Source organism: Rutidosis leptorrhynchoides, chromosome 1, assembly GCF_046630445.1.
Source record: "Rutidosis leptorrhynchoides isolate AG116_Rl617_1_P2 chromosome 1, CSIRO_AGI_Rlap_v1, whole genome shotgun sequence".
Classification (NCBI taxonomy): domain Eukaryota; kingdom Viridiplantae; phylum Streptophyta; class Magnoliopsida; order Asterales; family Asteraceae; genus Rutidosis; species Rutidosis leptorrhynchoides.
The window spans coordinates 89275373-89288409 of record NC_092333.1 but is presented as its reverse complement, the minus strand read 5'-3'; the positions used below and the strand labels follow the sequence as shown (position 1 = coordinate 89288409).

At 35.2% G+C, this 13037-nt stretch overlaps 2 protein-coding genes and 1 non-coding gene across 3 annotated transcripts; all 3 read right to left on the bottom strand.

The window, feature by feature from the left end:
- Positions 1–2014: 2014 nt before the first annotated feature.
- On the bottom strand, positions 2015–6113 carry LOC139886482 (calcium-dependent protein kinase 1-like). The gene is made up of 8 exons (XM_071870315.1): positions 5410–6113; positions 4737–4880; positions 4444–4596; positions 4225–4340; positions 3453–3620; positions 3232–3359; positions 2989–3088; positions 2015–2332 (listed from the first exon to the last, which is right to left on the bottom strand). Exons 1-8 carry the CDS (start codon positions 6077–6079, stop codon positions 2249–2251), a joined length of 1563 nt encoding a protein of 520 aa, XP_071726416.1. The 5' UTR covers positions 6080–6113; the 3' UTR covers positions 2015–2248.
- Positions 6114–7133: 1020 nt separating this feature from the next.
- Positions 7134–7205, bottom strand: TRNAG-UCC (transfer RNA glycine (anticodon UCC)). Its single transcript has one exon. It is a non-coding gene; the product is annotated as a tRNA-Gly (tRNA).
- Positions 7206–8042: 837 nt separating this feature from the next.
- Positions 8043–9759, bottom strand: LOC139886483 (uncharacterized). Its single transcript, XM_071870316.1, has one exon. The coding sequence runs from the start codon at positions 9694–9696 to the stop codon at positions 8260–8262; it is 1437 nt and encodes a 478-aa protein (XP_071726417.1). The 5' UTR covers positions 9697–9759; the 3' UTR covers positions 8043–8259.
- Between the last annotated feature and the right edge of the window lie 3278 nt (positions 9760–13037).

The following is a 13037-nucleotide window of genomic DNA, read 5'->3' as shown; positions in this document are numbered from 1 at the left end:
CAATCTATAATGTTCGTGAACAAAGTTTTTTCAAAAAACGAAAAAGAAAAAAAAAATTGCTTCCCCCCACTTCCCCCCGATTGGTTACTTCCCCATTGATCCTGCCCCTATATATATATATATATATATATATATATATATATATATATATATATATATATATATATATATATATATATAGGGGCACGATCCATGGATAAGCTTAAAAGGAGTACAAACGGGATAAGCAAAATAAAAATTTTTTTTTTTGAATTTTTTTTTACATTCATAAATCTGCATTAAAATGCACCTCTAATCAATTTTTTTCATTAAAAAAAAGTTCAAAATCTTTCAAAAATCGATGATGAATGGTAAAATTAACCATTCATCGGGTTAATTTATCATTCATCTTGTTTACGATGAATGATAAAATTAATCAATGCTAAAAAAAACCAGATGAATGGTTAAATTAACCATTCATCTGTTTTTTTTTTTATCATTCTTCATAAACAGATGAATGGTTAAATTAACCATTCATCTGCTTTTTTTTAGCATTGATTAATTTCATCATTCATCGCGAACAAAATGAAAGATAAATTAACCAGATGAATGGTTATTTTTACCATTCATCATCAATTTTTACCATTCATCATCGATGTTTACCATTCATCATCGATTTTCGAATGATTTTGTTAAAAAACTTTTTAAAATTTTTTCGTTTTCTTCTATTTGCATATTAAAGGATCGTTTTTTTATAAATTTTTTTTTTTTTGAAATTTTACTTATCCAGTTTGTACCCCATTTAGTGCTTATCCATGGATTGGTCCACTATATATATATATATATATATATATATATATATATATATATATATATATATATATATATATATATATATATATATATATATATAAGCTCGTTTAGGCTCGCGAGCCTGAACGAGCTCGACATCTAAAGCTCGAGCTCGTTTGTTAAACGATCCTTAATTTAAGCTCGAACTCGAGCTCGAGCTCGTTTAGGCTCGGATCGAATCGAGATTTTAACGAGCCGAGCACGAGTAGCTCACGAGTAGCTCGGCTCATTACAGCTCTACTAGAAAGCTACGGAAAAAAACATAAACATAAACTAGCTATAATCTATAATCGAGCCTCGCCCTACAAACCGACCAAACTATTGAAACCGAGACTAAGTAAACAAGGAAACACGCTTATATATAATATGACCGAACCCAAAAATACACTAAACAAAAGAACTATAAACCAACCATGATAACAACAAAACAAAAGTAGAATAAAAACTAAAGCGCAACCTTTTTTAAGTTGCCGTTGACAATATCTCATCTGATCCGCTTTCTCGCCCGGTTCTCGATTCTAAAGAGAGGACGTTCAACGACCCGTCACCGCTAGGAATATCCAAATTTGGAAAAGCGTCACTACTGTAGGAATACCCGAATTTGGAAAAGCGTCACTACTAAAGACACCGGCGTTTCCATTCAGCATACACTTTTTGTATCGCATCACCCGCAAAACGAACCCAATTTGCCCAAATTGGTAGATTTAATGCACGAAGTCACACTACTAATCTTGTGATACCAATCACCTGAGAACCATACCTGGAAGAGCAGTATGTTCCAGTTTCCTACAAATCTAAATGCGATAAACGTCACTTCAAGGGCATCTTCATTTATCAATGGCTCTGAGTAACTTGCACAAAAATAAATCACTTCAAATTGAGTAATACTGTACTCTTTTGTCTACACTTGCACTTGATATAATGATACTGACTGATACATATATAAAAACACTTCAAATTAACTAAAACTTTTGTATCCGCACTTACACTTGATAGTTGATATACTATGCACACAAAATAACAAAAAAACTTTGAATTAACCAATAATTTTATATCTACACTGACACTTGTAGACTGATACACTAACTCGCTCCTTCCTGCATAAATCACAAGCCAAAAATCCTATAAAGCAGCAACTCATAGTGAGAAAGTAAAGCATACAACAAAAGCAGCCCTGCATTCGAAATCATGAACATAGTGGTACATTTATACATATATAATTATCTATTACAAACATCAACGTGTTGCCTCCGGGAAAACATATTAATTTTGTACCCAGAAGTTTAAAATGCCCTCATAACACAAACTTGACAACATTATACAACGGGACTGATATTTATAGAGGATTGATCTTTACTTGGAAGGATCGCATAAAGAAACATAAAAAGAAGAATCTGAAAATTTTCTTGTTCAGTTTTCATTTACGACGTCTATTGGGTACCATCTCTGGGTTGCCTTTCCTCATCATTGCTGCAAATTCATCGTAATTTATATTTCCATCCTGCAATTTTTTTTATTGGAATCATAAATATAAAGTAAAGAATGTGGCTTAGTTTGTGCACCTACTTCTACGGCAGAGATTTGGTGGTTTTCAATCGAGGGAGTGTTGTCCGGTTTTGAGAGCTTTGCTAGGGACGGGGTGTGTGTGTGTGTGTGTGTGTGTGTGTGTGTCTTTAGGCATGGTTAAAAGAGAACAAAGAGAGAATTAACAAAAACAGTAAAATGTTAGTGGTATATTTGACAAAAAAAGGAGAGGTGATCTTAAACAAAGGGAAAAATAAAAAACTTTCACCCTTAAAAGGACCGGACTTTACTTAAGGCTTATTCCTCCATGATTAGAAACTCGTTTGAGTTTTAACAACTTCATCCATGATCAATAGTAAGCCCCAAAGTTTCTAAGCAAAACAAATGAGCTTCGTGGTTTATTAATTGCATACCTCGACAACATGAGTTAATGATCATTTAATAATCTCGAATAGATGTTAATTATGTCATTATGATTCACTCATGATAACTACCATAATGGTGAAGTTAGGCAAAAGCACAAGAGGAGGAACGATATGATGGAGCTGGCATCTTTTTAGTGATTAAGTTGACTCAGTTTGATTATAATCAGATATAAGTGAAAGGATTATAAAAATATATATAAGAACATACATTATCTGTGTCAACTTCTGTGATTATCTCCTTTATTGTTTTCTCATCACCCATATTGTACTTCTTCAATGCATGCTCCAGTTCTTCCACTGTTATATATCTGCGTTTAACAAAATCATCTACAAAGGTAAGCATATAATAACCAACAATACTTTAATTTATGGTTATATGCTAACAAATAAGCTCTTTGATTATTTAACGTATTTATTTCTAATATATAGTCGAGTAGAAATAAATCCGGACCCGCTTTTGTCCTTGTCAAAGTACTCAAAGGCTTTATATAAGTGGTCTTCCCTTTCCACGCGATTCAAATGCATTGTAGCAGTAATAAATTCAATGTAATCTATTGTCCCGTTGCCATCAACATCGGCCTGAGAATATAATAGGGTTATTCACATACATCAAATCAATACCAGTACATGGTAAGGGTATTGATGGAAATTAGCTCAGAATTAGACAGATACCGCTTCCATCAGTTGCCTAACTTCTGACTCAGAAAGCTTGGTTCCGAGTTTTGGAAGTCCCGCTTTCAGTTCTTCAAGGGTTATGGTTCCACTATTATCTGTATCCATGGATTTGAATATCTCTTTCAAACCGATAATCTCTTCTTCAGAAAGATTTTCAGCAATGACCTAACTCAGGAAACCGTAAGACAAAATTAGAATGAGCTGGCAGTCTCAAACCATCTTTTTAAAGTCAATTTGGGCAATTAATGGGTCAATTTTAGCCCAAAACTAACTTTTAATAGGACAACTAGCATAACAAAGGAATTGGACTAATTTCTGTTTTAGACATTCATAAAAAGGCTCAACTTAACAGAAAATATGGTAATCATTTTAGTTAAGCGGTTTCAGGCACCACATCAGTGCTATACTTCAGAAAATTTCAAAATATTTAAGTTACTAACAGGTAAAATTTCAATATACTGGGTACACTGAACAACGAAAAACTCAAAAACCTCATTTAATTACCCGTTTATTGATATGCTAATACCTTTGTGATCATATTCGGCACACTAGGTTTTCAATAAACATGTAAAACATTTTGATAAAAGTGTTTCGGGTCAACACAAGCCAGATTGTGCTAAAGCTTACCCACTTAGACCTGATTAGTTATAAAAATGTTACTCAAGCAGCAGTCTATTCACAACAGAAAATGCTAGAACGGATGAAATAAACTAACGTAAATGAGAAGAACTAGGTTTAGAGTTGAAAAAAAAAAAAAAAAAACAGTTACCTTGAGAGCTACTTTTTTAAGTTTGTTCATTGCACGGAACTGTTTCATTCTTGTAAGCACAGCGATATCAATAGGCTTATCAGATGCATCACCATCTTTTCTCATCCATGGATGATCTACAATACAGTTAGGTGCACAGCATAATAATCTAAGAAAAACGCCCATGACTGAAACAAAACTGTTTACATATCTGATCCATAAATCAAAATTAACACTCACTTAGGACTTCAACTGAAGTAAGCCTCGATTTAGGATCAGCCTGTAGCATCTTCTTGACAAGATCTTTAGCGCTACTTGATATACTTGGCCAAGGATCAGACACAAAATCAAGATCGCCACGTAAAACAGCTTCAAATATGGTCTTCTCAGTTTCTGTAAGCGAATAAGAATATCAGAACTTCACGAATCTTAACAAGGCCTTTTTTAAGATACGAGTGATATGATATAGTCGTTTTCTTTACCAAGTAGGTGAAGAATTAAAGCTTCATCAGATATAAAGTTAAAAAACATACCTCCCCAAAATGGTGGCACGCCACTGAGTAAAATATATAGAATTACACCTGCACTCCAAATATCCGCCTCAGCACCATAATGCCTACGCAAAACTTCAGGAGCGACATAATATGCACTCCCAACAAGGTCTTTGTGTACATCCCCTGCACCCACAGTTAACTGTATGTTATGTTCAAGTGAGCATAAGTAGCTTCATTCGAAAGAAAGAAACATGCCTAAGTGAGCTTTTGACTTGAACTATTTTCTTCCAACTTAACAAGATAGAAAATAATCTAGACACCAGATAAATCATCAATACTTATATGTACAACACAACGAATCAAACTGCATATAGGTGCGAAAATCATTAGGTATATGACCATTATTATTATTCTATTTAATTATATACATTCATAAAACATATATAGATCCGAATTCACCTCTCATGTGCAATTAAAACTAATACTATCTTGTTGTTCGTCATACAATCGACTCACAAAATATCGTACATATCACGTTTCTTTACTTTCCTTAACAATTTTAAACGAATTACCGTATTCGAGCCCCACAAATTTATCAAATCCCTAATTAAAATCACTTTCCTGATCTGGATTGTCCAAATAAGCATCTGTTTGGACCATTTCTTGCATTTAAAGCCTTAATTCACAATATAACATTACTCACAATCAATACCTGGCTTGAAAAACACTGATAGACCGAAATCCGTAGCTTTCAACGGTGAATCTTCATCAGTACTCAACAACAAAAAGTTCTCTGGCTTTAAATCTCGATGAAACACTCCCATTGTATGACACTGATGCACCACAGTCATCATCTGTCTACACAAACCAGCAGCAGCACGTTCTGAATAATGCCCTTTCGCAATAATTCGATCGAAAAGCTCACCACCAGCACACAATTCCATAACTAAGTTAACTGAATGCTTATCTTCATAAGCACCTCTAAGTTCAACTATATTCCTATGTCCAGTTAAATGATGCATAATCTGAACCTCACGCCGTACATCTTCTATATCATCTTTGTTAATCAATTTCCGCATCGCGATTGATTTACACGCGTACTTCTTGCGCGTGATTTTATGAGTTACGAGATAAGTCACGCCAAATTGACCACGCCCTAGCTCACGGCCCATTGTATATGTGTTGCGTACGTCTTCCATTGGCCGGCCGAGAACACGGCCGACGGTTGCCGGCGGCGGATAGCGCGGTGGTGCGGGTTCTGATGCCGTTAAAATAGTTAGCCCTTTAGTAAGTTGAGCCGGTTGTGGTTGATGAGGTGGCGGTGTTGTACTGGAGGTAGTGTCACCGCCGTTGGCTGTCGGAATGCTGTTGCAACTTCCCATATTCCGGTAAGGGTTTGAATGATTGAAGTCGAAATTGAAGTAGGAAGCATGTGGAGAAATATGTGGTACTCCGTATTCTGTATCACTGTATGGAACAACATGGAGTTAATATTACTAGAATACCCTTGAACGGCTAATTGGCCTGAGGTTTGAGACAAAGGGTAGTTTGGTCAACGGACTACTGAAATAGTGGAAATCTAATTGACTGATAGTGCCACCTGCCAGGTATGGAATTAAGACATATGCAAAATGTGAGTAATATATTATTATTATTATTATTATTATTATTATTATTATTATTATTATTATTATTATTATAATAATAATAATAATAAACTTAAAAGTTTTAAAACTTACAAAAAATTAGTGGGAAGCCTAGAGACAATCTGGACCCCACACCTCTAGCAATAGCAAAACCTATCCTAGTAAAGTCAGGGATAATAAGCCATCCACTAATCATATTTAAGAAGTCACATGTTATCTACACTTTTTATATCCGTCAGATGAAACCTCAAGATATTACACTTAAGAGAAATCCCGAAAAAAACCTTGTAAGAAAAAACAGTAAACACTCAACTAAATGAATATATAGTTATTATTATTATTATAAGTTTTATTATTATTATTTTTATTATGAAAACTTTCAAACATAACTAGGATTGTAAATGAGCCGAGATACTCGAGCTCGACTCCTTAAATGCTAGATTCGAGTCGAGCTTAAACAACAAGCTCGACTCGAGCTCGAACTTAATTTGAATTTCGTTTAGTAAACGAGCTCGAACTCGAACAAGCTCGCAAGCCTAGAAAAAGCCTAATATAACAAAAGAATAAAAGAATTTTAAACGTATTATCTATTATCTTTACCTACTACTATTATATATAATCATTTAAATATACATCTTGAAAATTTATTTCAATGCCTATCAATAACACGTTTTAATTTCATACATCGCATTAATTTAATTGTAAGAGATGGGTCCAACCAGCTAGTGGTATAAATATTGAGAAAGTGAGCTTAATATACGCATTAAAATTGAAACAGGAAAAAACAAAATGCGTTTGCCGGGAGTCGAACCCGGGTCTATTGCTTGGAAGGCAATTATCCTAACCGTTGGACTACAAACGCTAGATGATTATTAATTGCAAACGATACTATAAGTACCGTCTTCATCTTCTTAGTCAGTTTTATCTAAGCTTTCAAAGTGTCTTGTTGGGTGTGGGGTATTGGCTGTTACTATGAATACAGTTTACTTTTGTGTCATCTTCGTCATGAATGTGCAAAACATCACAAAAAGGATTTAACAGTTCACTCGGACACCTATTTTCTGGTGTCTTGGTCATTGTCGTTGCGAAACTTTATTCTAACCTATCGTCAGAGTTGCAATTGCAGAACCTATTACAATACACATCAATGCTTTCATTGTAAACTCCTAACCAAAATAAATTGTACCAGACTACTAGGATAAAACCAACCCTTTGGCGGCCTCGCACTCACCGAATTGTACCAGACTCTATAGGTGGCAACTGTAACCTATCCACTTGTGACTAGGTCGTTTAGGGTTGCGTTTGATGCCGAACGGGTCAATTAGTGAATTAAAACAAAATATAGATAAAGGGACTACATGTCAAATAGGCTCAAGTGAAAGTGGCCTACAATATATACTGCTGCAATCTTAATTTAAACATATACTGTACTCCGTATATAAATAGTATGGTAATGTAATGTAATGTAATGCTATTAACGTCTTTGTAGTTGAAGCTAGCGAATTAACTTTAACTATCATAGATTTAAATGTGAACATAAAGTGTTGGCAAGTCAAACCCAGCCCAACCCATACTAATAATGGTCTGTTTTAACTCAAACCCCTTTTATCCCTTACCCAACCCGCCCATGTTGCCACTTTTATTGTGAGTCGATCATGATGGGCTGTTGAACACTTGCATACAGAACTAGATCATAAGATTGAATGTCAGTTGGTAAAATATTATTAATTTAGAAATATATAAATATATATACAAGGAACAAACTGTAACGAAGATAAACTTTATACACAATGAAATGAACAAACAACACTCAAAAACTAACAAACAACTAGCTTAGTTTCACCTTATTTGTACACAATGATGGAAGACAGTTTCTTACAAACTTCATAAGAAATAGGATTGTAAATAGTACCACCTTATATCCACTTCTGAGCCATCATATTTACTTTTCCTGTATCCGATGACACATTCGAATTACCTGCCAGCAAAGCAATTAGACTTCCACCGTGGACCCTCCCTCCAGAAACCATTGACGGACCTGGTCCAGCTGGACTCACTTGTTGGACACCAAAAGGTTTCCATCCAAAACCAGAAAACGGCAACAATCCCATAACATTAGTATCAATATTCATGTCTTCGGTGGAGTCATGAACCAGGCTTCCCAAATTGGACCCACCATGAACCCGATTATCCTGAACCATAGCACCATGATACGCACACAACCCATTTTTCCCCCTAGCGAAAAAGTTACACATCTCATCACTTTTTCCATATTCCGAACCCAGATAGCCCCACGTGCACCTCGTCCCACCCCCATGCGCCTTACAGAAATCCGTACTACCTTGCGCACTTTTCCCACAACCTTCAGTCTTACATCGTTTACCGCCACCGTGGCGGACGCAACAATCGGTACGTCCCCTCGCACTCCTTGTACAATCTGGGACCACACATCTCTTACCACCACCATGCGCGACACAATAAAGGGTCCCACCATGGACGCTTTTCGGGCAAACCCCGTCACTTTCAAACGCACATCTTTTTCCACCACCGTGAGCTTTACAATACGGCGTACTTCCTTCGGCACCCTTATTACACCCATCAAACATGCACCTTTTTCCACCACCATGCGCTTTGCATAACATTGTACTCCCTTGAGCCCCTTTCGTACAACCCAAAAACTGACACATTCGACCACCACCATGAGATATACAAACACCCGAAAGACCTTCAGCACTCTTTGTACAGTTCGCCAGCTGGCATCGTTTTCCGCCACCATGACGTATGCACAAGCCCGACCTTCCTCGGGCCGCACTGGTACAACTGCCGTAACTGCACCTTCTACCGCCATGTTGTCCTGATAAGCACGTGACTGAACTTATAGAGGAAAAACAGTTTGTTTGAACAGTACTGATATCAGATTCAGCAAATGTTGATGATAGACTCAATTCGAGACCATCTTGGTGTTCAAGATCTAATCGAAAACTATTAAAGCTCGAATCTTTCTTTCTAAAAGGCGTCTTTTCACCTCCAAGATGGAGGCTAAAGTCCAAATCAAGATCCATCGAGCATTCTTCATCAGTTTCTTTGTGAGACGAGATGGTAGTGCAACCAGTGGCTGAACTAGCCTTGCTGTCAGACGAACTTGACGTATTTCCGACCCAAAGGCATAACGGTAATTCACTTTCCATATCCATACCCGATCCATCTCTTAAACTCCACTTTCGTTTCACGCCTTTTTGGTTAGAACTCGAACAATTTAAAGACCCGGTCGAATCCAAACGTAACACAGTATCTGTACCATAACCACCTTCATTCCTATTCGACAAAGGGTTTCCAGAAAACCTTGCATCCATATAAGTTATATACAACACTTCACCACAAAACTACAATTTTGTATTTCTAAATAAGCTAAATTATTTCTAAGCTACTATACATGAACTAGCTGTCTACAACGGTATAGTATATCGTACCACCGCTTACGAATCCTGAAGTATCATTTCGATCCATTTTGCTTAACTTTTCTAAAATGAAATCAAATCAATCAACAACAATAACTGAGTATTGCTCTGCAAGAACACAACGATATACTCTTTTGAAAACCATTCATCCTGTTTCAAAAAGTTAAAATAAGATACAAAGCTAATCAAACTAATTTATCACAATTGACATTTCAAATTTCAAATTTCAAATTTCAAATGATGATTCTTATAAACTCTTTAGTTACAATTGTTACTATTCAATTCGCATATACTCCTAGAACATGACGAAACTATTTAAAATATTCAAGTAAAAGAATTATAACTTATAAGCAAGGTTCTTGTATGAGAAGAGGTTAAGGTTATGATGCCGACACGTGTCATTTTTAAAAGTGATGCCAGAATCAGAATCGTTCTCACAGTTTTTACACTGAGGATTTATTTTTTCTGATCTTGTTCCTATGAATTATTTTCAGCAAAAAGGATAATATCTGAAAGATCTTCTAATATCTGAATTTGTAGGTCATGATCAGTGAAATTTGAATATTTGATAAGTAAATCATCATTGATGAATTTATAATTATGCAAATAAATATTGATAAATTAAACAAGTGATACGAATTATGAAATACCGAAATTAGGGTGAAAACCTGATGGAGATGAAAACTAAAGATTTGAGGACTTTGAAAGGCAGGCGACCAATACAGAGTGAAATAAGACTTGTATGTGTATGTATATATATGTGTGTATAATCTGTAATATAGAGTGCGGGTGAAAATTTAGCGGTGGTGACAAAAAGAAGGTGCACGTTTACTGATAAAGTCTAGTGTTTTACACCTTTCTCCATGACGATCAATTACAATCGGACACGTCATCTTATTACACGTGTCTGGTACCTTCGCACACTGTAGTTCTTACTTTTTTCCCGAATGAAAAAGTGACTCAGATAGCAAAGGTGGTGATAACGCTATTGGCTGATCACTAGCTGTACGTGTCTCTTTGCCTTGCCAAGATCTATTTTGGTGTCGGAAATAAACGGTGAAATTGACCACGGGATACCTTGTGCTCTAAGTGGTCAAGAATTTTAAACTATATACAAGTTCAATTACTCCGTATATCCTTTGATTCAATCACATCAAGTTATATCATTATTTTTTTTTTTAATTTCATCACTGACTTATCACATTTTACTCTTAATCATAACATACACACTAAATTAATTAATAAAATCAATTTACAAATATTAATGATATATATATACAAATAAATCAAACATACACTTCGTGATTCAAAAAGCTAATGATGGACAAATTGGTTGGCGAAAAGGAATTGACAAGTGACTGGAAATGCATTCCCAATAGTAGCATAGGATTGACAATTAATTGGCACAAGATTGACACACCCACGAGTGCTCTTATGAAACTGAAATGCTCTATAAGAGCATTTCTAACCATAACGCACTCTTCAAATTAATATACATGTTACATCAGCGCTACATCATCATTTTCTTTCTATCACTAACTCATCACATTTTACTCTCAACCACGACATACACACTAAATTAATTAATAAGACAAATTTACAAATACTAATGTTGTATGTACAAGTAAACCACACATACACTTTCGTAACTCAAAATGCTAAAAATGGACGAAATGGTTGGCTAAATAAAATTGGCAAGTGATTGGCAATGCATTCCCAACGGTAGCATAGGATTGACAATCAATTGGCATAAGATTGACACTACCATTGGGAGTACTCTAATATACTGTCAAGAGCATGTTTAGTAAGACCACTGATAAAGGTGATGCCTACGTGGAGTGGAGAGAGGTACTCTTTGGGTAAGACCACTGATAAAGGTGATGCCTACGTGGAGTGGAGAGAGGTACTCTTTGGGTATTGATGCTGACATGGCCATGACAAGAAAATGGAGGAGTTGTAATGAAGAATTTGTTAGAAAAGTATGACGCTGACATGATATTTAATTTTTATTTTCTTATTTGTTTATTTAATTGTTTTATTTAATAGAATAAATACATAAAATTAAATCAAACATAAAATTAAAAAAGTGCTATAAATTAAAATTACATTAAATTAAAAAGTGCATAACAACAACAAAACTCAATCCCACGTGAGGTATGAGGAGGTAAGATGTAGACAATCATTCCTCTATTCTCGAATATAAAATGAATAACATAAAATAAATAAAACATAAAAATAAAAAAGTGCACATATAAAATTAAAAATTACATAAAATTAAAAGTGCATAAACAAAAAATTAAACATAGTAGACGCATAATCTTCATTGTCGTTGTTGCCATTGTCTTCAACTTCATCTTTGGAAGAGGAAATTTGGATTATATCCCTAAACTTCTTACTAACCCAACTTTGTAGCTTTTGAACCGCACTTTGTCCTTCTTTTTTAAACGATCGGTATCCGCTTGAAGAATTTCGATCCCTTGTGCAGCTTTTTGAAGGTAAGCTGCATCTCTAAAAGCAGCAAGAGATAGACTTTTTTCGTTTGCCACACTTTTCGAATTTTTAGTGGACTTTGAAGAGTTTGCATTAAGTATTGTTGTTGATCCATGGATAATTGTTGGTGAGTATAGTAAATTTGAAAGTTTGGATATAGTGTAGCGTTTAGGTTGGAAGAAGATGTACAATATGTATTCGGGATGGAGGAAGATCCACCATATGTATTCGGGATATTGTAACTGAGAAGATTAGTAAACGAATTTGGTAAACCAGATAAATCGTTATCATTATCGTTAGGATTTGGGTTAGGGTTAGGGTTAGACATTTTTTTTTTTTTGAGATAAAGAAGATGAAGATGAGTAAAATAGGAGATGAAGATATGGTGTGTTTTGGGGGTGAATTTGATAGTTTTATATAGATAAAATAGGTAGACAAATGTAATTAATAAATTAAATATTTTTTTAAATAAAATAAGCCGAACGCTCCTTCAAACGGCTCCTTTGACCAGCCACTCACATCGCGACACGTCACCCTGGAACCCATCTTCCTTAGGTAGTATGCAAATACTTACTGCAATATGATAAAAGGTATTCGAGACATACCCGAAAACTAGTAGCGGAAGCGAAAAGATCGTTGTTTAGATCACCGTCGGAGAAAGCAGTCACAAACGAAAAGCTTTCATTGTTTCACAACCTAAGATTCCCTTATCTTTTTTGCCTTAATCATACACGAACTAGACAAGA

What these genes read in the sequence shown, in the direction of transcription:
- LOC139886482 (XM_071870315.1), bottom strand. Translation starts at nt 6,079, where the DNA reads ATGGGAAGTTGCAACAGCATTCCGACAGCCAACGGCGGTGACACTACC. An exon ending in TTAGGCAACTGATGGAAGCG is followed by an intron (nt 3,360 to 3,452) that starts GTATCTGTCTAA and finishes TTATATTCTCAG; the next exon opens with GCCGATGTTGATGGCAACGG. An exon ending in CAGAAGTTGACACAGATAAT is followed by an intron (nt 2,333 to 2,988) that starts GTATGTTCTTAT and finishes AAAAAATTGCAG; the next exon opens with GATGGAAATATAAATTACGA.
- LOC139886483 (XM_071870316.1), bottom strand. Translation starts at nt 9,696, where the DNA reads ATGGATGCAAGGTTTTCTGGAAACCCTTTGTCGAATAGGAATGAAGGT.